We start from the raw sequence: 24,586 nt of genomic DNA, 5'->3' as shown, positions 1-24,586 counted from the left end.
TCACTCAACATGTTGGTGCATTGGTGAAGAGTCATAACTCTTTATATGTAGAAATTTTCTATATATAAAGTTATGACTTATTATTAGGAAATACTCCATGTAGAGATGTTGAGAGACGGTTCTTGTTCACATCAAAGGAGGAAAGCTGACACAGATGTTAGGCTTCTGCAGAGCAACCGAGCACCGATATGTTAAAATGTTTGAGTGCTAGTTTGTGTCTAAATGCACAAAGGAACAGAATTAAACACTGACAAATGTTTCCTACATGTACTTTTACAAACTCAGGTGAGCAAAAGCTGTGTGGTAAATGTCCATTGCCTTTATCCCTATCCAACTTCCTTTTCCCTGCAGAAGAAAGGCTTCCCCACAGCATGATGCTGCCATCACCATGTTTTACCATGGAGATGTTTTCAGGATGAAACCCTAGATTTTTATTGGATCTCACCATCACTCAATAAAAGATAATGCAACCTGCACAGAAGTTTCTGTCTTTGATTTGTGAAGAGTACAACTAGTAGTCTTAACAATAAATTCTCTCATCTGAGCAGCAGTAGATCTCTACAGCTCCAGGGTACCATGAGCCTCTGTAAGTATAGAACAATGTCTTTATGAATTACATTTCCATTTTCATGTACTAGACTGAACTTTGAGTTTTTTTACAATGCTTTTTGTTCACTAGTGTTCTCTTACAAATCCTAATCTTCCACAAAACAGCTGGATTTATAAATTAAAAATACTAATTAAACTTTTCAAGGCAATTTGTTGCAACGGTCTTTAATCAGGGCTTTCTGCATAAAAATGGGCTGAATACAAATGCGCAAACTATTTGACATTTTTACTTAAAGAGCATATTACTTTGCATTCTTAATGCATGAGAAGCAGGGCGCTGCAGCTTGTGGTATCAGATAAATCAAAGGAATCTGGTTATATTGGATGAAAGAACAAAACAATCCAATGACAATTAAATTAAAACCTCTTCCAGTCCATAGACACTCAAAGAAGAGATAATCCAACAAAAACCTAACAGAACAGCTATCTGGGCAATGACTCACATCAGTATAGTGTGTGGTTTAGGTAATAGGACAAGGTGGTATTTTTCTGCTGGGATGTGTGGATTGAGACTATGAACAGTCTTGTAAAACAGAGAGGATAATCCATTTAAGACAATGACGATGATGAACGGAGTCCATCTCCCCTCAGACCAACGTAATGCACCAGTTGGATAAAAGGGGTCCATAGCGTAGGACGTAATGGATTTTCCTTTAACTGAAAGGTATGGTGCAGTGTAGACTCGCATCTGATTCAAGCACCCTTTGCGGCTTATATCTTTTCACATCTGCGTCGTCATTTAAATCTAGTGAGATCACAGATATTGTCTGGTATGTTGGTGCTTGTTCCATGACTCTGGCTGGTTGGCCGGCTTGATCTGCTCTTACATAAGACTCTTAGTCTAGATCGAGTAGATACTATCAAAGCTCGCAGGGCCAGGCTGGAGTGCTGCACTAGGATGACCTCATCCCTGGATGGACAATAATAACGCCTGAGGAACTTCTTGATCTCTGCTGCCACCTACAGGCAAGAAGGGATAAATTGAAAACAACTAATGTACCAGATGGCCACAAATCATTAAAAACAAAACACAGGGAATACCTCTTTTTTTATTTTAATTTATTCATGTATTTATGGCATGAAAAACCAAGTTATTTAATCATATGAACATAGAATGACAGTTAAACTTATTCCAACACTTAAAAAGGAAGATGAAATACAATTTGGCTCTTACTTCACTAATACCTATTTCAAATAAAAAAAGTTATGTTGAATTTTCTGTGGAATTATCTTGTGTGGGATTCCTCCCAGTACTATAGCTTTCTTCTGCATGTTATGTTTACTAAAAATCCAAACTGACCTTAGAGGTTATTCTAAGTATTGCTGTGGGTCTTGTTCTGTGCACAGCTATATTGCAGTTAAATATCACATGTTTCAATGCAATATATTATCTAAACAGGCCTTGTTTTGTACAAATAAATGAACAATCAAAACAGGCATTTGCATCCAAATGTGTTTCATATTTCTGCCCTTCAGATTTGGATTTCAATCCAAATCTGACCGCTTTATTTAAAGCTTTTCAGTTTGAAATTACTGTTTAGCTTTTTACAGTATAATTCAACTAAAACTGTTACTACGGATTGCGGCAATGTGTAGAAATGATAACTTTAGTTGTGTTCGTTCCAATAAAGTTCCATTAAAATCACTTAGTTCAGATTCTTTACATTAAAGCGCCTTTCACACCCTCTTAAAACTTGTAACAGTTTGATTATGAAACAAACACACCTCTCAGTGTATTTTACTGGGGTTCATATGGTAGACAAAGAAAAAGCAGAGCATAATCGTGAGATAGAAAGACAATGATACATGGGCTAAATTGTTTAAAACAAATAGAAATCTGAAATGTCTGGCATGCATTTGTATTTAGCCCCTAGAAACCCAAAGTCACTTTCATTTTTAAATTAGATGTAAAGAAAAAAGCCATTGGCCCAAGCACTGAAGGTTCTAATGTGCAGCTAATGCAAAAGCCCGGCCTATACCTGTAAAACTTGTAATGTTTCCCAGATTTCTGATTGTGAAAACAAATATTGAAAACTATGCATCATTTCTTTTCATTTCACAATTATGCACTTCCTCATGTTTGAACAACAACAACAACAAAAAAAACACAGGTTTAAACTTGGTTTAAAAAATATTTTATAAACTTTCCTCCACTAGAGGGCACTAATCACCCACAAAGGAAGGATGTTTGATCCTCTCCCCACTGTGGCATAAAATCCTTGGAAAGCTGTCGACCTTTTAAACCAGCAGTCCACGAGGGGGAGAGAACAGGCCTTGCAGGACATATTCAACTCATATAAAACATGTGGAGACCTCAGATGAAATGGGACACAGTTTTTGTTTTACTGTTTGGAGCACAGTGCTGCTTACTCTGAAACAGAACCAGTGTCCTGGATGTTTTTAGATGTGTCACTACACACACAGCTGATTTAAATTGCTGAATTGCTTCCTCAGCATGACATCCAGTTCTGCACAACCTGCTAAGAGCTCCTTCATTTGATTCAGGTGAGCTGAATCGGGGAAACATCTAAAACATGCAGGACATCGGCCCCTGAAGACTGGCTTTGGACAACACTTCTCTAAGACATTTTGATTCACTCCATAAGGAGTGAAACTGGTTAGTGAGGCATCATACTGTTGGGAGGTAGTTTCTTATCCAAGCTTTCAGCAGCAGATGTTAGCTACTCATGTCTCTACTGCTGGAACTGCGATCGCCCTCCATCCAGTAAGCCTCAGTTTGCATCTCCCTCAGCCGAGAGACGGTCCTTTGAAAAGCAAAGATCTCTTCCTCGGCTGTGAACAGAGTGAGCCTCTGTGCTGCCTCCTAAAAAAAGGTGGAACATCGCAGTTAGCAGCAACCAGAGCTGGCTCAACTAGGCTCTTGAGTCCAGTCAAATTCAAATATCAAATAAAAGCTGTGAGTTTTTAATTTATGGACCATCTATATAAACCTCTGTCCAGAAAGATTAATACATGTTTGTGCTGCAGGTACAATCACTTACATCACTGAGGCCCAGGTCATCCAGCAGCTGTCGATCTCTCTCATCCTCTCCTCCACTATGGACGAAGAGCTGCTCTAATGGAGCCGCTGCCAGAAGCACCACTCTCACCTGGGAAAAGAGTAAACACAGATTAGACCTGGGAGTGTCTGACTTTTTAATAGATGTGACTTCTCTTGTCCTCGATGAATGTTTTCTGTAATTAGAAAAAAGGTACGAGACAATACATCAAGGACACGAGACAGCAAAACATCTGAAACATCAGGATGTCTTACCAAAGATCACTCACCTAGATTTGTTTAAGTGCAAATTAATGTGCTTAAATGTGAGCAGTGTTAACCTTTTGGAGAGGCTGAATTCAGCAATACTTAACCAGCTATCCACCTCTGTGGCAGCCTGTTAATATATTCTTTGGGGTTTACTTTGAATTTGTCTGTAATTCTCCCTTTTTACTTTAGTCTTACAGATACAACCTGAAGCTCTTGTTTCTTGTTTCTCATCTTTCAGACCTCTTAGTTGTGACTGAACAGAGAGAGTTTCGCAAACATACAAGAGATGAGCAGGGGAATGAGCCGTCAGCATCCTGTCATTTCTCTCTTTATCCTCACCGCATGATAAACATTTTAGTATTTCTTTAAAGATTTTTGCGATTAGGACCTTTGGTAAAAGTGCTGCATGGCCAGACATTAGAGGAATCTTAGCAAACTCCCTGTTCGAAAATATCTCTGGTTTAATAATCTTGGTGCAACTTGCCTTTTCAAATCCCACCAGAGATTCCCAGGTGACTCTGATGATCACTCATGTATCTTCCAGTATTTCTTGTAATGATCAGGCCTCAACTTCAACAAAGGCGGTTTGACATTTTCCTCTTGAATTTCCTCAAACCCACAATGCTCTTTTCTCTCTGTCCTTCTACAATCATATGGATGATCTAAATAACATAAAATATGTCCTTGTTTTGATTTAGTTGGAAACAAACTGAAGCAGACTTTTCCGTTTTTGGGTTGATAGTGGTGTATGCCCTGACCTGGAGCCCTTCAGTTTATAGTGTTCATCTTACTCTGAAAACTAAAATCACATTCAGAACCTTTCTTCTCTTTTTAATTGTTTTTTTCTTGTTTGTCCCTCTATTTTGAGCTTTTTGGACAATGACAATTCTCCTGAGCCATATTTCTAACATACAATGAATCCTTACTGTCAACAGTCCACATATTTGAGGAGTTTATTTCAGACTTACTTTATGCAACAAATAAAGCCCTTGATTGAGACCACCTGATTTACAAGAACGTGAATTAATTTAGCTTAACTTGTTTGAATTGAACTTAGTTGGAGTTCTAGTTAAGAGCCGCAGGAATGAAAAGGTGGACTGTCATTGTTCATCCACTTAAATCTGCTCCCTAATGCAGCATACAGAAATCTCAGGTGCAACCAGAGAATACAAAGGGAGCAAAGAAACATTTTTATTATAGATTTTGTTTTCAAAGTACAGCGAAGGTCTTATCCTATTACCACATGCTTATTATCGAGTATAAAAGTCTTTATTTTTGTCAATGCTAGCTGATCTTTGGAACAAATCTAAATGCAAGGCTATGTCTCAAATCCCATTATTCGAAAATCAATGAGAAATAGCTTGACCTCTTCAGGGAAAAAGTACATTCTCCACACAGGTTAAGAAATTTATAAACCTTCGTGGACCACAATGTTCAAAACATAGAATTCAGAATTAAAAGGAGGAGCATCGATTCTCTTACGCTCATTTTCATCTGAACTGTTTACCTTGTGGTCATAGAAATTGTCTATGAGCGTGGTGAAGCGCCTGGCCTGGTCCTTCAGAGTCAGCGTCAGTTTGGGAACATGGCGGATGAATACAGTGTCAAAGATCCGCGCCATTTCCAGGTAATCACTGGCACCTGTTGGCTGGAGAAGAGGGGACAAGGAAGCACGCTGAAAGCATTGGCCACTCGTGTTTACATCTACATAGCCTGTTTGGTCTGCCTATATAGAGCAGGAAAAAAAAGAGCCAAGTTTACTACAAAAGAATGTTGTGCAAAATACCCTTGCTGATGTAACGTCCTTGGGTGGCCCGCCATTCAATTTGATTGCTCTTAAAATTAATGATGGCATGGCAACAAATGTCAGAGGAAGCCTTGAAGCTCAGATGCCTTCGAAAACTCCCCACTCTCCATCAGGGTTTAGACTTTACACATGCACTGCAAATTACTGCTGCAAAAAGGGTATAAAAGACCCAGCTAATAATAAACTCATCAATAGATTTGCTTTTTGACATTGAGTGGACCAATAGGACCTAGACAGAGAGAAAGGTTTGGACAAGATGAGTGCACAGGGAAAAAGAAACCAGGCCCAGGGGTAATAATGACTCAAGAAAAGAGCATCAATCTCAGCAGTTTTTATTATTCATGATGGATTGCATTTGAAGTCTCAAGTGAGAAATAAGCAACATGATGGCTAATAATCTATATGTTACTTTAGTTGAGACTATATGCTCAAAAATGAAATACTGGTTAAACTTTTTTTCCATGCAGAAACTATGTTCACTCTTACTGCTTCCAGCAGTGTAAGGAGGAAAATCGTCAATTCATGAAGGATAGGAAAGGCATCTTCAAACAATTTTAAGTTCATCATCCCACACGGAAAATGCTTATTTTAAAGTGGAAAACAAATATGACCAACTATCCTCAATTTTGCCAGACTATGCAGGCTAAGAAATTACAAAAATTTAGAGAACATCATATTATACTCTATATGCTTTAGTAATCACAGTAAAAGGTTTGTAGGAGGGGTCTGAACACTGCCCTATTGAGTCAGAAGGCGTTAACATGCACATCAACTCCAGGCACTACTCACTTTACCACACAGTTCTTCAAAAGTACAATCAGCGATGGAGCCACATGTCTTCTGAAGAGTCACATCTCTGCCCAGGACAGTGAGAACACGAGAACCAGTAACTAGAGAAACCAAAGCACAGTGAAAATTGACCTCAACACAATAAAATGTTTTCAAAAACAAGACAGTTAAACTTCAAATACCACACAAAAGGATTTAAAAAATAAAAATAAAAAAATCACTAAAAAACTTTTCATCAGCTGTCTTTCTATAATTTTTTATTGCATAAATCTATGGAGGGTTGACACTGCCTAAATTAGTGATAAATATTGCTTCTAAAATATAAAAAGCATGAATTTTCTGACTTGTTTTAATTTACAGTGTGGCACAAATCAATAGTTGTTCAGAATTTTCAACAGTATTAATAAGGGGAAAATTGCAAGAAGGAAATATGATGAGAAAAAAAAAACATAATAAAAATGTCTGTAAATAAAACAAAATAGTGAATAAATACAGATAATGAAAAATGACTACAAATTTAAAGTAAATTTAGAGGTTAGTGTTTTGAGGATAGAGTTTTGAAGGAATAGGCCTGGAAGTTGGTTCATAACATATTTTTCTGATTAACATGGATCTGTGGGGCAACTTTGAGCTGAAACTGGACTTCCCACAAAACCTGACAACACAATAGTCATATTGTCAGCAAAAAACAAGAAAACTTTAAAAAAATGCTTTTTTTGTGGATTGTAATCGATAACCAGATTTGTCATTTCCCATCCATAGGAGGAAGTGTTTACACTACTGTATTTGGTTTACAATGCAATTAGAAAAATGTGTAAATAAAGTTGGTTATCTTTGTCCACATTTATAAGATTTTTAGATATGCGCTCATTTTTAAATATTTTATCATATTTTTTTGTGATGACAAAAATAGCTGGACGAACTTAAAAACATTAAATTGATTCCCAATCGCCAACATTTCGGGAGAAGAAATATCTTTCTTTAGCATGAGACCCAGTTAAATCTTGAGAATTTACCACTCTTCTGTCTTAATGCCAGCTCCTCAAACAGTGCGTCCAGGTAAGCCTCTGCTCCAGGCTCTCCTGTGCTGCACACATCACACACACACACACACACACACACACACACACACACACACACACACACACACACGCACGCGCACACGCACACACACACACACGCACACACACACGAAACAAAACCACAGGGGAAACAATTGGGTATAAAATTAATAACGCTGAAGTGGCTACATCAAACGCTGGCAGCAAGCAGAGCATTGGTGTTGAGTACTTAGCTTTTCACTCCATCAGCAGAAAAAAAATGAGGATGTTAGGCTCTAAACAGGAGCGTCAGCCTGTGAATGCACGTTAAAGTGAAACTGTGGAGGGTGTATTCGTGTGTTTGTTTGCTTGTGTTTTAACTCCAGGTAAAAGGGTGTGATGCTCTCTATTTACATGCACATGAATGGCCCAAACTTGTTTGGTGGTGTGTGTGTGTGTGTGTGTATACACAGTCCTAACAGTAGGTATGTATTGAGGAAAATAAAAAAGTAGCTTTTAAAGCTCTGCCATTTTCTCATGTTCTATTGATTCCTTTCATTCTTTTCATGGCTCTTTCAAGGTAATGCTGGTCTTTATAAACCTCCCTGCCTGCTTCTGCCCATTTATACATGTGTTTGCCTTCTCTTTCGATCTTTTTAAAAAAAGAAAAAAACATCTAACCACATCATGTGCAGAAACATTTCCTGTGCATGAATGTTTATGTGGAGGTAAATGTCGACTCGCTATCAGACTTCTACACCATCTCTGAACTGAGCTGGACTGTTAACATTAACATGATGCAATACGTGAGTCTTACAGGTGGTAAAGTTTTCCAGCCTCAGGCCTGTCCAGCCTCCTGTAGTCAATCCCAGAGTCCAGACAGACAGTGTGGCAGTATTTCTGTGCACAAAGGAAAACACACAGGAAAACTATGTCTTAACTCAATGGAGTTTGCAAAAAAAAAAAAAAAAAGTCACAGAATGCAAAGATTTTAGAGTACACATTAAAAGGAAAAGAAAAAAAAACAAGGGAGGCTCTCATTAGTATTAAACAAATAAATTTGGGTAAATAATTTGCATTATCTATGACCATATCATTAATCAGAGGAGTCCAAGAATTGTGTAAGAAGCAAAAGGAAGACATTTTAAACATAAATGAAAATATAAATTAAGATAAAGAATATATGAGTATACATACATATATATAGAAAAATATATATTTTTCCAAATCTTCCTCTTTACGACTTCTAAGAAGAGCAAAATAGTTGCTGCATTTATAAAGGTTGCATGACCAAGAAGTTAACGGAAATAAAAAAATAAAATATCTGAGAGATTTAGTTGTAAAATACAAATACATTTTGTCAAAGTCTTATTTTCAGCTTCAAATGTTTAATATACATATATATCACAAATGTATTCTTTTGCCAAATTATAGCAAAAAAAGATTTTTTTAAAGAAGAGGAAAATGGTGATTCAGAGCAAATGGGTAACATTGATGTTTTTCAGGTTAATTGTGGATCATACTGAACTCTCTGGCATTAAGCAATAAATCAATTCTCATCACACTTGGCTTTAGTTTTAATGACGTGTCATTAAAAAACACAAAATTCATCTTAAAAAATATTTTGTGACAAATACACAGAAAGTGCAGATTTTGTGTTTGATGTAATGTCGTTTGGATTAATAAAACATGAGAGATTTTTTAGGAACTTAAGGAAAAGGTTGTTATTGAAGACTAATAGATTCAGCATTTTATTATACATTTATATAATATTGTTCAGCTGTACAATTGTTTGTAGTAAATAAATATATTCTTAAGATTTGAGTCAGTGCTTTCTCAGGGAATAAAGAGCAAATAGTTTGAACAAATAAAAATGACAGGACTATAGAAGGCGACAGGTTGACATGAACCCATGTACTGACAGCGCTCCTATTTTATGTCACTGCTTTATGGTTTTTTGAGCCGAACTATTGTTCTGCAGCACTCCAGCTGAGGTGAACCTGTGAAACTTTTTAAAATGGTGTAAAACGTCAACAGGATTCATGTCAGGGAGTGCAGCGCAAACTATAATCATCATCGGCACTATTCTATCAAAGAAAAGAGAGGAATTGCATATCATTCCAGGCAAGCCATCAACGGCTGACTGAGTATCCCGCGACAGCTCCATTAAATTATGAAATCAGTGAATTTCTGCCACTGGCCCCCTTAAGCTGCAGGATAATTAGTAATCATCACAACGCATGGGGACGGAAATACTCTATTCTTCTCCGCTGTCAACTTTTTATCTCCGTGTCCGCTCACACAAACGGGGTTCCCACTCTGAGCCAATTGGCTGAATCAGGCTTAATAACAACCTGACAAACTCGCCCTCCCTCGCGCACAAAAGGGAGGTGTCATTTCATCAACCTTCGGTGACCCCACCAACCGGTAAATAGTCGCTCCGAAAAGCAAAAAAAAAAAGAAAAAAAAAAGAGAGAAACTTGTCACAATTGCCGCTACATCATTAGAATCTCAGTTCGGCTTTTCTCCTGCCATCTTCCACCAACCCACCCCCCTCTCTCTTTGTGAACCATGTCTACCTACAGTAAAGACGGCTGACGGAGGTATAAATATGAGAAGGGGAAAGAAGAAGGAGGAATGGAAACACAATCAGAGATGATGATTCCATTGGTTATTTATAATCAGATGGGGCTGAAGCCTTGCGGGTCATTACTTGATTATCCATCTTAAGGGGATTGTCAAGATCCCACTCCTTCAAGATTTCCCCCGCCTACACATTGTGGTCTTTCACCACCTCCCCCCTCCAAACACCATCAGCACCACCACCTTTCATCAGTCCTCTGACAGTCAGACTTCACTTTGAGTCTACTTTCCATCTTACTGTCTCGTCTTAAACTGTTTATTTGATTCCTAAATCCAACTGTTTTGGTCTGTGTTTTCTCACAGACCAGACACAACAGGTTTATAAACTTTTAAAACTATTAGTTGGTCATCAATAATTGTAACTTTACTGCCAATCTAATATTCTGGCCAGACAATAAATGCAATAGCAACACTTTGTGGTCTCATGTCACCTAGTATTAAGACATTTCATCCAAACCTACTTACATTTCATGACTAAGAATAGGGACTAATCAATAAATTGTTAGTCATTGTCACTAATTAGTAATTGAACTATTAGTTAAAGTAAATGCAATTACAAAGGTACAACATTACAAAGTTGTCATTTATGTTAACTGGCCACACATACCTCTGAGGTGCCACAAAAATATAAATATTTTTATAACTTAAGTTGACTTTGGCCAAGCTTTCAAAAACTGCAAAGTTAAAATCAGTCTGAAGCAAGAAGTGTAAATTTTGCATGCATGATGTGTATGTCTTAGGGAGGTCTTTGCATGGCTCACTTATATGAGTGCAGCTAAAGCTACATTGGTTTGCTGGAACAATATGTCTGTGCTAAGGGAAAGGCAAGGTGGATACTAGAAATAGTAAAATTGAGTCTTTTAGACACATTGGTTAAGTATTTGGGCAACATGCCAAAAAAAATGCTTAAATTAGAGATTTCTGAAAAGTCAACATCTCTATGCAACCACCTAGTATTTCTGAGATAGACCGTCTACACACCTACAAGGTCCGTTTGACAGCGACAGTATTTAGAAAAGCAACATTTAGGAAGCCATACTTGCTGTCTGACTTCAGAGTGTAATGACATTTCCAGATCTGAGGTCCAAATTGAATTAAAGCAACATATGAAGACATGCACATGCATGTTTGCAAAGTCAGTATGATATGCATGTTCATCTATTTTTGGAAGTTTGCATTTAAATAACCTGATGACCATTACATGACGGAGATTACCAAAATGTTGGAGATAATGTAAAAAAGTTTCCTCACTCAGACACCAGACATGAGAAACAGACACTTCAGAAGAAAGTCATCCAAACACATGTAGCTCAGATCAAGTCATTGTCAGAGCTGTCTGCCGCTCTAACAGGACAGCCGTTTAGCATAAAAACAGAGTGGCTTCTCTCTTTCTTTTATTGGCTCTCCTTCCCTGTCTGACATATCTCTCTCAATCCTTCACTCCTCAAAAAGTTGCTTTTGAGTTTTTCAAAGAACGCGGTGCCATTGAGCCGCAACAAAAGCCAAGGATAGCTGACTATTGGGCCCTGATGAGGTCCACTCCCTCATTACCCGGCAGCAGAAAACATTTGATGCTTTTTCTTTTTTTTTGTTTGGCCTGGAGAATTGACCAAGCCTCAAAGAAATGCTGGGTGGGAAGGCTGAAAAAGAGATGAAGGGGGGGCTTGGGGTGGCGAGAGAGATGAGGGGGAAAGGTTGTAGTCCATTCAACCCTGTGTGTCTTACAGCCTTCTGTGGAGGGGGACAGAAGGAAAGTGGGAGGGGGCCGGGACAGAGGGGTCGAGAGACAGAGAGACGGGGGAGAAAAGAGAGAAAGCTTAAAACACTGCCTTTATGCTGGCAAGTTCTGTACGACTCTTCTGACATCAAAGTGCTTTCACTAACGGGGGAGCTGCTGTGTGTGTGAGTGGGCAAGCTGGGGGTGTATCTGGTGATTTTATTCATTCCTCAGCAGTCTGGGAGGGGGTACGTGACAATGTGAACACCCTAATTACACCTAATGATCTGTTCCCTTAAAGTGTGACTGCCTTCGGCCGGCCATGGATTGTTCAGCTGGGCCGTTCTCACAACCTCCCCTTGCCTCGGTTGCTCCTCTTGGGGAAACATCCTTTGAGTTTCAGGCCTCGTGTTTTGTGATCCGAGACCCCACCAGACTCCACTGCCCTCAACTCCTCTTGAGTTCTGCTGGCCCAAAACCGAGCCAACCCAAAAAGCCAGAATGGGGTGTGGTTCCTGCACCTGGCCAACAGAGGCTGAAAATGCTTAACAGCAGCCAACAAGGACTAAACAAATGGGCTTTATCTTTATGAATGCCACTTTATTTCCTTTATTAATGACAATAATGTTATTTTTGATTTATTGTATATTACAACTTGCAATAAGTCTATCTTATATCATTATAATATATAATTTTAATCTTCACTGATATTTTTTATTTTCCATTTTGAAGGTTTAACCTCAGATGTTTTCAAAGATTTGAAGAAATGTTTTGATTTTACTTCAAAGTTTTTTCTGACTGGAAGTAATATGAACGATTTCAGCAAAAGTACAGAGTTGAATCTGATAAAGCTGCTTTCATACATTTCCAGAACAAATCAAAAGTGTGAAGAAATCCAACACACACAATTTGACAGATTTGGAAAAATGTTCGTTTCTCACAGGGGAGCTGCCTTGAGCTATAATGACCCACAGTATTATTAAAGCATAAAGCTTTAATAAAAAAGACAAAATCAAACTGTCATAAATTGATCAATAGAGCATCTGCTGCAATTTTCAACCCAGATTTAACTTCTCACAAGTTTAAAAGGAGGAAAAAAACTTTGTTTCTTATTGATTAATCAGACTACAAACAAATCATGTGAATCAACCCCAAGGTCTAATTCTGACCTTAAAAGTTCCACAAAACAATGGCTGCCATCAAACATCGAACTTGGTTTTATTTGAACTTGTAGGCCTTTCTGCTCTTTCTCACCAAGGTCTTCGTGGGAGGACCACAATGCTCCCATTCCTCAGTTAGTCTCTGTCATTGCTGCTCAGCACATTGCAATTATTAACAATAAGAATAACGGGGAAGGAGAGCAGATCAAAAGAAGGGTTAATGACAGCAGGAAACCTACAGATACTCCAAGTTGGCTCAGGGTTGTCGTCATGTTTTTCCCTCTCCCTCCAGCAGCTTTGTGTGCGGCTGTAATCGAACAAGCGGAGGGGAGAATAAAGTCACTATTCTGCTACCAAAATGCAGAGACCTGACCTTGGGTAAGTAAAGCCTGCGAGCGGAACGGGATGGTAATGGAATAAAGAGAGAGGATAGGAGGGTGTAGACTGGATGGGCGATGAAAAGTGAAGTGGAGAGGGAGGACAGCTCATGAGACAGAGAGAGACAGAGAGAGAGAGAGAGAGAGAGAAAAAAAGAGTGTCTTAGTTACAATACTGCCTGTGTCCATTAAAGAAGAGCCCCCAAATCCTGTATTTTACATAAACCTGGGCTTTGCCATGGCTACATAGAAAAAGGATCACCTGAATAGATTCTCTAATGGTCCTGAAACTGTCAATGCACATCTGTAAAAACCAGTTAAGGATGTTTCAAACCAAGAAACTTTATACTTTTCATGTGTGACAGGTAAAACTGCTTCAACTACGCTTGATCTAATGTTTTTGTCGCCGTCAGATGAGCCAACTGGATGTTTGTGGAGAAAAGAAAAGGGGTCCTAACTAATCAGAAGTCAATGGTTAAATAAAGACATCGTCTCAGGCGGAAGGAGGTGCTGGATTAACCTTTACGACCGGGGCTCAGGTGATCAGGATCAGAGGTCAGAGGATATTTTTCACGACTTAACGCCCTCATTCTCTTTTCCACTCGTTATAGAAATGATGCTGCAGCCCACATGTCCAGCCGTGATCTGCAGACTTCTGCTCCCTGCAAGCATTAATTCAATCTATTAAGGGTCAGCTAGTTAGCAGCGTCACCTTGCAAAAGCACACTTTAACATTGCAGGGCAGGCCGCCAGAGAACAAAAAAAACAAAACAAAAAAAAAACGACCCCAAAAAACCAGATGGTTTGACAAAAGGGGGAACATGGTACCCAGAAAGAAAGGAGGTATTCTGGGGCAGGGAGGGACAACAGGCATTCAGAACCTTGATGAGGGTGGATTAGAGAGGGCAAGGGTGCTGCTGGGCGGGGAGCAGGGTAACTCAGAGACTTCCCATGTTGTGTGATTAAGTTTGTGTGTTTTAAGATAAAGGTTTTTTTTTATTGTATTGAATAAACGTTTGTGTGAAGCAGCTGATGGTGATACATAAAACATCTGTGTTTAGGCTTTCACATTGCAGTTCTGTACCTTACATGTTGGAAGATATGAATCCTGCTGAATTTACTGAGCTAAGTTTATCTTCAGAACTAGACCTCAGTACACTAGTTTAACAATCTAAAACAATATGTGCCATGATGTTCCAAAAGCTGGTTTGATGAAAGTTGGTTTATGATTGGTCTCATGTGATATTCTAATATTCTGAGACTCTTTTTTTTTTTTTTTCCCCATTTCAAGTTTATGCTATACTTTGTGTCGTTCAATCATGAAATCCCCAAAAATTACATCAACATTGGTGGTTGTATTGTGACAAAATGTGAAAAGATAGAAGGGATTAGATATTTTGCAAGACACCGTAATTCAAAAATATTGCACAAATACAATTGATTCCTAATTGAGAAATCAGATAAAATCAGGTACTGACAGAAATCGTCAGATTCTCAGTTTGAGCTGTCCTGGTGTATTTTATGTAATTAATGCATCACGCCTAACATGTCTATCATGAGTCAGGAAAACTCAAGCTTTGTTTTGATCAACATCACTGAGGTGTTCAAAACAAAATCAGTGAATGTAGAAATATCTTCAAAAGGAAACTGTGTCTGTAGTTCAATAAGGATATGAGAGACAGAGGCACTTTCAGCAGATAACCGTGAGGCTGAAAAGATTACAGTAAAGTATGACATCACCTTTGTTCCTAAAATAAAGGGTCACGGCAGAAAGGCTGCAATAAAAATTAATTGAATGTTCTCACACTTTTGAAAAAGAAATAATAATTAGCTAAAAAATTATTTGTTAAAAGAAAAATAAAAGCTGAGTTTGAATATTGGCCCCAAAGCTCTGACTGCTGCATCTTCACTCTGAAGAGAGAAGATTTTAAAGCCATCCCTTTTCCGGTAATAACACTGTAGTCTAAATACCAATAAAAAGTGTAAGAATGCTATCCTCCTCTGTTGCAAAATGCATGACAACAAATTATTATGCAATTATTTATGATCATGATCACTCCAAACACATCAACGATCATTTCATATGCAGGCAGGATAATGATGCGACCTGCTTAAATTGCAAAGTAGATTTGTTCTAATAGAAATGGCTAGCTGTCGCCTCACTCTCTCCTTTTTTGTCCTCTCTCTTATCCCCTAGTTTTGAAATGCAAGGAGTGAGTCAGTCGCTCAGCTCGTTCACCCATTCACATTACCTGTCCCATCTCTCTCCCTCTCTCCTCCTCTCTCTGAGTGTTTCAGTGTGCCCTGGCATGATCAAAGACAGCTTTGTGACACCGTGCAAGGCATCCAGGAAGCAGAGAACATCAAACCACAACTCGCATCAGGACATTCACAGCGGGAACAGAGACACATGTGTAAGGTGTGTAGTGTAGGTGTCTGTGATAAACAAATGAATAAATTAAAAAGACAAGAGCGAGACAGGTGACTTTGTCTCTACCTTTAGCACATCGATGAAAGGTAGGAAGGTGTCCCTCTGAAGTCCGTTTTTGTACAGATCTGAAAGAAGAGGGAAGGGCTTGCATGAGAGCTGCAGTTTAGCCTCCTAATAATGTCATTCCCTCAATACAGATTGGCAGATAAATTGGCTATTGATGAACTGAAGGATGGGTGGGGAGGCGCGACAAAAGGGATGGCGGGACCGGGGAGGGTGAGAAAAATGGATTTCTGCACCGGCAGCGGTAGCAACATAAAATTCATTACATTCCCAAACAATAGTGGCGAGAGAAAGGACCGTCGCCTTTTCAGCGCGGACAATGTCCACAGCGGCTGGCTGAATAGAGGTTTCAATTAGCTCGGCTGGAACAAATTAGATCTGAAGTAGCATCCTGGATAGACAGATAAAACAGATAGGGATGCACACAACAAACAGGGACAAAGACACAGAGTGAGGCGCACACGGTGAGGCTTAGCAAATGCAAACAAACACTGATGTTGGGCTACAGTCCAACCTCACATAATAAATAAACCTCACTTTATAACTCCTGCACTGATGAATCAATGCTGTGAATGAGACGTGACTATTAGGGTTAAAAGAATAGAAATCAATATTTCGGGCCTCAATTAACTTGCTTTGTTGACAAAGTTAATTGAAAAAAATATATATATCAAAGATCAATACACCTCTGCCGTCTGCACAGTAAATATGACTTTTGCCGTATTGATTAATTAGAGAACGTGTGATATGTTAATTAGTGAGATTTTAAGAGGTTTGTTGCTGGCATTGATTTTCTGATGCCCATCAGCAAGAAAGCTAATGTCCTCCTAAAAAAATATTAATCCATTCAACATGTAAGATTTAGAAAGCAAGCAGAAGCATGAAAGGAGTCATAAGGTTTTAGCATGATCTGTAATCTAATGTAAAACATATTTTAACAAGCTTATGATAAGCACATTTTTATTTCCAAAATTATAAAATATATTGAGAATAAAATGTCACACTACTCAAACTCTGGCTGTATATATGCGGGGAGTTCATCACCTAAACACTTTAAACTAATGCTACACATATAAAGAATGGACAGGAAGTCAGATGACAGCAGCTGACAAATGTCTGCTTGTTCATTAAGCTCAGACACACAGAAAAGAAAAAGTGGTGCTACTAATAATTGGGGATACACATGTAGGAAGAAAGCAGTTTTTGATTTAATGTGATCTGCAGATACCATTAGTTATTTTGTACTGACAAAGGGCACAAAAATTAAAAACCACAGAAAAAGAAAGATTTGCTTAACTGAAGCTTCGTGCTCACAAACAAAAGGTCACATTTATGGTTCGGCTGTTTCTCAAAGTTTTGATTGTTCCTTATTTTAAATCCTAGATTACACAACTTAAATGGATCACAAAGTGTTTCCAACAAAGAGCTTTTTTGTTGGGATAATAGAAATTTGGCCTTTCCTTATAGACTGCCTAGATTTGCTGCATATTATCTTTGTAGCTTCTGTGCCAGTAGTAAGCAACCTCATATCAGTTTGGCATATTCCTAAATAATTTTTTCTTTGTTTATAACTTGAGATTTTTAGGTTTTCTGGCTCTAAAAAAAAAACAATATTTTCCCATTACCTTTTAATAGGTGCAACATTTTAATCTACCTATGCAAAACAACATTTTGATCAGACTGTTTTCATTGGCAATGATGATGATCGCAAATGAATATTTAATTTATACATCCAATTCTTGTATCCCACTGAACTTCTTCAAATCAAAAACAAAAAGAAAGAAACTCACTAAATTCCCCTCCTGAACTCATTCAGGGGCTTTTTGATGCCTGAATCTCCACATCAATAAAGATAGAAAATGTATGCCTTTCAAGCCCAGTTGTTTCTCTCGGCTTTTAGTGCTCCATTAACCTTGTAATTAAAACCAAGTAGGCTCTCTCTCAAGTTTGCCTGCTTTGACGCTTTGTTCTTAATAGCTGGCAAATATCAGAGATGTGCGCCTTTGTATAGGAGAGCCATCTTGCTGCCACCCACTTCACTTAGGGGCTCTGAGACATCGACATCTTCCCAAAGAAAGAGAGGCGTCAGACAGCACATCATGCATTTATCTCCACCTTGATCACCGTCTTGCTAATTCTTCCTGGAACTGGCTGTAAATGCAACTTCAAAGGCTTTTAAGAGACAGCAAGCTTTCCAGATGCATCAGCTGTCCCTCCCCTAAATTTGTGATGAATTGCTGTAAAGAAGGAAGCAGTTGGTGTGGTCATGTAATAGTAATTGATTCTTGTTGAAGCAATGCATATTAGGAGAGATTACTTAACTAATACTTTTAAATGCAAGTAAAAACATTAATTGATGGATTAATTATTGATATTGATAGAAGAAAGAAGAAAAAGGTCTTCTGAGAATATTTCAGATGTAAACAATAAGCATGGTTCAAGATGTTCAGTGGACTTTTTTTGATTGAAACTTGAATTATTAATGTGTACCCTAATAACTACAAGTACAAAACGTTTTTGATTCATTGCTTATGCAATTTATTAAACTGCAACAGCAACACTGGTCAGTAGGGATTCTGTTTCACAAGACATGTTTTTGTTTCAAACAGTAATGAAGTTATGGTTTCCATTAGCTGCATGTAATGCTTGTTCTTCCTTCACATATAAAGCGCCCCTAAGTCAATTCTTCTGTGTCAGCAAATCTGTATTCTATTTGCTGGACAAAGTTAGGGACACCGTCTTTGCTAGCATTAATTTTGCAAACTGTTTGTTTGGAGTTGTCAAAAACTACTTCTAGTTTTTTCTTCCCTTGGAAAGTACTCCTAACTCCCCTGTCTTCTCAGCTTCTAGTCAGTCAGATCTAATGGTTTCACATACTGAGTTGTTCTGCTGAAAGTTTCTTCCTATTAAATAGAAATGGTTCCTCTTGGATGCTTACTAAAAATGACTGACTCCTGCAAGGTCATTAACTCAGTGAAACTAATTGTTCAACTAAATATAATTGTGTTTTATAATTTGAATTAAATTTGACTGCCTTTTTTTTGTAATGAATGATTTCAACAGAAGTTAAGCTGAATTGTGGATAAAAGTAGAGCTGCACTTTAGATCAACATCTTCAGTCTGCACAGAAGATGCAGTGTGTACACTGATCAGAGCAAGATCAGTGTGTGCAATACTCATATCACAAAGGACTGCAGTATTTGTTGGCTAATGTATTCCAAATGTTAATTTTACATGCTATTGTGACTTTTTTAGCCAGCTAGACAGACAGCAGATGACAATGCAAAAAAACCCCACCAAAGGTCAAAAAGTGATGGAAGCACAAGTGAGAAAGAGAGGAAAGAATAATAAAAAAATAGGAACATATTGCAACTGATATAGTCATTGCAATATTTATATAGTCTTAATGCATTTGTGGTTTTTTTCCTACATCCAAAAAGATGCTTTGGACACATGCATGGATGACAGAACCTATATAGTGCATGCTAATTTTAAAGATACTATCTGAGAAAAGTGCAGACTTTGGAGTGCTTCAATACCAGCACAAACATCTCTTGTTGGACATTATTTGAACTACCATAATATAAATTCAAATTGTGGAGCATAAAGGGAGGTGACAAATTAAATATATGACCTGAATAAATTAGTGGACAAACATAATGCTTCGACACAGGTGCAAAGCATGGCATAATTCAGTAATTAACTTCCAATCACGCTCTGTGACACGTCTAAAAAAATACTAAACATGGCCAGCTGATGCTGGTTTTGTTTTAAAATGGTAGGGAGAAAAGATCTGAGTGCCTTTTGTGTTTATGGACCCAGATGGCACAGACTCAGTCACTGCTCAGATGGCTGGTATTTCAATAGAAACTGTGACTAAAAAGGGACAATTGCATTAGGGTCTATGAGAGGTGACGAAGAAAATCATAATACAATCATTCTCTCAATGTGAAAAGTCAGTCAGTGAATTAACTTTGTGGAAAATGCAAATTTTACATTCTAGACATAGGAATAAATAATTACCAGTTAAAAATTGTTGTAAAAAAGAATAGATGATAAAATAAATCATTGTTCGCCAGATTTACTTGTGTCAGGTTACTGCAGGTGTAACAATGTTCAAAGGAGAAATGTTCAGGCTTGAATGCATTAACGGTATTCGGTATTTCTGTAAAATTGTGGAGTGAAATTTGCTGGCATGGAGTAAGATTTATTTGTCATACTAAGGGATGGATCACAGAAAACCAGCACATTATTCTAAATACTCATAAATTCACCTTCACATTCAGACAATAAGATGATTACAAAAATCATTATGGATCCAAGCTTGGACCCTCACCATCATTTATTATAATGTTCAGCCAAAGAGTATAGAATGTATTTGAAGCATTTTTTAAAATTTTTGTAGCTTACTTATATACCTACTTTGTAAGTAAAAATTTAAAGAAGACAGGTGTAGACTCCATCATGCAATTTCTCCAAATTGACTCCCTCCAAGAGGAAGGTGTTAACAGGCTTAATTAGATCAGATAACTAAAGATATAATATGAATCTATAAATGTTGCTGAAGCTGCTGTCAATCAGTATGACAGAGCTTCTGCATAGTATTTAAGACACTAAATACTGCTCTTTTAGGGATACAGTAATATTTGCATAGTATAAAAACAAATTAAGTAGCAGCATGAAAAACGTGTGATTAAAGTCTAAGTTCTACTTGAATAGGATTAAAGATTTTATTTTAAAAAAACCATGTGAATTCATACCATGACCACTTATTAACAAATAATACCAAACACATAGATGATAAACATCTACAAGCTCATGTTAAATGTATTTTATCATACCATCTGGGGGTCTGTTAGAGGTGGCCACAACCACCACTCCGGTTTTGAATAGTGCCTCAAACAGCTGTTTCAGGATCATGGCATCAGCAACATCAGTCACCTGAGAGAAGAGAAGCAGAGAGGAGGAGAGCAGTGTTCAGCTTCAGTGCAGTCTGCCTTTTCATGCCACACACACACACACATGCATGTGTATATGTTTGTGTTTGCATGTGTCTGAGGTCAAATCAAGCCGTCAACACTTCATGTTTATTAGTCTCTCTCAGGTGCTCTCATTCAGTCCTTTTTATCCGATCAAGGCCGCTTAGACTTTCATGCACACACACCCCTAACCCACTTGAACTGACTGCAAAATGGTCACAGAGCGGTTTTCTGCAGAGGAAAAGCAGCAGATCTGAGCTGATCAAGTGAGCAGACAGAGGAGCGACAGGATGCAAGAGCAAAAACAGGAGAAGAAAAGAAGCATGAAAACAGAGCAATATTAGTCAGAGCAGGGGTCATAATTGCAAACAAAGCCTCTATCAAAGAGGGGGTCTTATAAAAGAATATGAAACATGTGTGCCTCTGTGTGCTGGGTGAGCTACACACACAAGGTCACACAAAGTTGCAATACATAAACCCAATTCAACTGTCTGCTGCCTTTTTCATCTACATCATTTCCATGAATCCTCAATGAACAAAGGTCGATGAAAAACACTGACGCAAGGACATTTATGAGTCGCTGGCTGTTAAATGAAGAGCTCTGACCTTTCTATTAGTAATCCAGTGCTCTCACTTTTGTTCTTATTCTCTCATCTCTCCCTTTTCCACCTATGTTACTCTTTTGAACATCCATAAAGGGAGAAATCATGGTAGTGTGTGATGGCCAGTAGTCAAAGCAGCATGTATTAAACTCATTTGATTAAACATGACGACTGACTGAGGAGAGTTCAGAATGGATTAAAATTAATTAAGTCAGATCAGTCTTTTGCCAATTGTGATTAAAATCAATTGAAATGCTGCATCTACACCAATAAAAACCTTAAAGCAATCTTTAGAGAATAAGTACTTGTCTTAATCAGGTATTTCACTAAGTGGTATTTTTCTAATCTCAGGAATAGAATAAAAAAGTTGAGTAAGGGCTTTGATTTGTCAGAAACTCAAAAGTAAGAGAGAGATAGGTTTAATGCTCTGAAATGACAAATATTTGATGCTCATCATAAATTATATTTTTAATATTGAAATGAAATGAAATGTTAAAGAAAACAAATCTCAAAAAAGGATTTAAAAAGTCTGCTGTTGCTTCCAAACAAGTAGTTATGCAAAACCAACTGAAGAAAGGTCAGATTTTACAATGGCTCTCCAAAAGTGTCAAAGCTGTCTGAAGTTGGCTTTACAATCTTCAATACACTAAATTATTAAATGTTTTCTTACTTCTTGAGCTTTTCCATATTTTGCTAAAACGGCAAACCTCAAAGTAAATTACTTGGAATTTATATGAGACTAACAAGTGTCAATGTCCAGAGAAGTGTTTGTCTGTATAAATTAGAATTTGTCAGCAACAATTTCCATGTCTTACCAAATCTTTTTAAAATTTTGACAGGTTCACTTTATCACATGAATAGAATTTGATACAAGTCATTTCTCTATAGCTTTGGCAGTAGGTGTAGAGTGGTTAAACCTGTACCCTGGTCTCCAACAGACTTCCTGGCAGGCTTGCCTTGTTTAGCTCAATCCATCTTCCCATAAAGTCTAATCAGCTTCTCTAAAAGCATCTCCATATTATAGTAAAGCTACTATAAATGATCAGGAATCATCCTGATCATTTATAGTTAGTTTTCTGTAACACATAGCATTTTGCATGAAGCACTTCTATTTGGACTGTATCTGTGCAACCAGACAGGCCTGGACATGTTTGCTGTGCCCTTTGGGGCTTTGGGACACTCCTGGTCTCAAAGAACAGTTCTTCTATTTCTGTGAAGACTCCTGCTAGTCAAGTCGCTGAATCCAGACCCTGGCCTGCATCATGACCAAGCAGGTGTCCGTTATACCGCCCTCTCCTCTTACCTATTTTTTCTGTAAATAACAGACACTTCTGATTGCAATACCCACAGCATATGCCTCCTTTCATACTCTGAAGAGTCTCCTGCTTTTGCATATTAGCTCCACTGCCCTTGCCAATACTTGATTAACATTTGTGTTAAAGCCTTGATTTTGCTGAGAAGAGGTGGCTAAGGGCATCAAATTAGAGCGTGCACACGCGAGCCAGTGATTGTGAGTGAGCGTAATGAGAATCAACAGAAAGCCAAGGCTCTGTGTCTCTCTGAAGGGGCCCCTGTGTTTGCTGCAACCGCAGGATTTTATTTTCATTTCAAAAGAATCATTTAAAAATGACCTTTTATACTGCATGGATTTGTTTATTCATGTGCCCTCAACATGGTCACGGTATGAGGGGCAATATTGATTGCTGGGCGAGTAGAGAGAGAAAGGGGAGAAAGAATGGATCCCCGCAGAATGAGAAGGGTGGAGGGGGAACGTTGTGGCACTTGTGGAGCACAAAAATAATGGTGCAATCTCTGTTAGTTGTTGGCGAAATTTAAATGAGCAGCCAATTACTCAAGTGTGTCAGTTTGTAGCGAGGCACACGGGTGCCAAATGAAGCCTCTTTTGATGTTACACCTCTTTATGTACACAACCTATGAGTAATTTCACCGACGGAGGCTGCACTGTGACAGAGACCATAAGACAATGCTGCACAAGCATCGTCTTCCTCTTCCTCTCTCGCCGTCTTCCCGTCTTTCCATCTCGGACCTCTCGACGGGCGAGTATTCATTAGGAAAAACCGAGAGAAAGGAGGGAGGGAGGGCTACAAATTACTGATAATGGCACGGAGCTAATGAAGAGAATGGAGAAATGTCATTAGCATTTAAGAGGATAAGATCCATCTGACCCGCCACCGCCAGTCGCTTTCTAGCTCCACTCACTTAAGGAAGTAGGAGAGCGCGACTGATACCCGGAGCCTCATTTGCATGGCTGAGTGGAGGAGGATGCTGATTGGTAAGGGCCCCAAACCCACACACATGCATACACACACACTTTCTCAACCTCTTGTTTATGCATCCCAAACAACGCATGTCTGCTTGTTTCCCCTCCATTCACTGGTTGCAACAGTTGACAAACTGGAAACTACAAAGCTAGGCAAAGGCGAACAAAACAAATCAATGACAGCGTGCAAACAGCCCCGTGGCTCGTAAAGTGCATGAAAAGGAGCTGTTCTTGATCCTCGCAGACACATAGAGTTATTAGAGGGAGCAACTCCACCTTGGATGACCTCTGACCTACCCTCATATTAACTGTAATGATACCACTGAGAGGAGCAGGATGTGTTTTTGGCTCGGCTGATGAAAAACAGAAATATGCACTCTTATTTGCAGCAGCAGGATGACTAACTGACCTCACAGACAATAGGGAGAGCTTCAGTCGAGGCTCTCTTGTCTGACACCAAAGGATAGAATAATGAGAATTTCTGCGTCATTAATGACTGAAGGTGCTCTCTACACCCATAGGAAAAACGTAGAAGTTATGCAAGCCAACACTGAAGTACACAAAGACATACATAAATGCTATATAAAGACACAAGTGAAAATACTCAAGTGTGGTGGATGTACTGTGAAGAACTTTCATCTATGCCTTGTAAAATTTCTGCTATGTTCATGGACAACCACTAGGTGTCCCCAGTTCTGCCTTTTTTGTTAAGGCCAGAATCACAAAGTTGAAAAGATAGTTAAAAAAAAAAATCAACAACTTGAAAATTGTGATCACTCTTCCCTCTGAACTAAAGATATGGTTAAAACAATTCAAAACC

The 24,586-nt window shown here is 38.4% G+C and overlaps 1 protein-coding gene across 2 annotated transcripts in view; it reads right to left on the bottom strand.

Moving 5' to 3' along the window:
• Positions 1-1,656: 1,656 nt before the first annotated feature.
• Positions 1,657-24,586, bottom strand: part of afg1lb (AFG1 like ATPase b) — a 30,392-nt gene continuing 7,462 nt past the window's right edge. For both annotated transcript variants that reach the window (XM_044106899.1, XM_044106898.1), the window contains 8 exons: positions 20,746-20,845; positions 15,908-15,966; positions 8,331-8,413; positions 7,490-7,560; positions 6,474-6,574; positions 5,385-5,525; positions 3,612-3,719; positions 1,657-3,433 (listed from right to left, as the gene is read on the bottom strand). In XM_044106899.1, the coding sequence (XP_043962834.1) occupies positions 3,287-3,433; positions 3,612-3,719; positions 5,385-5,525; positions 6,474-6,574; positions 7,490-7,560; positions 8,331-8,413; positions 15,908-15,966; positions 20,746-20,845 (810 nt within the window). In that variant the 3' untranslated portion in view covers positions 1,657-3,286. The remainder of the gene's footprint in view (positions 3,434-3,611; positions 3,720-5,384; positions 5,526-6,473; positions 6,575-7,489; positions 7,561-8,330; positions 8,414-15,907; positions 15,967-20,745; positions 20,846-24,586) is intronic.

The sequence above is a fragment of the Gambusia affinis genome, linkage group LG22 (assembly GCF_019740435.1).
Source record: "Gambusia affinis linkage group LG22, SWU_Gaff_1.0, whole genome shotgun sequence".
In the NCBI taxonomy this organism is placed as follows: Eukaryota; Metazoa; Chordata; class Actinopteri; order Cyprinodontiformes; family Poeciliidae; genus Gambusia; species Gambusia affinis.
The sequence above is the reverse complement of the archived record's forward strand: the minus strand, read 5'-3'. Positions and strand labels throughout refer to the sequence as shown.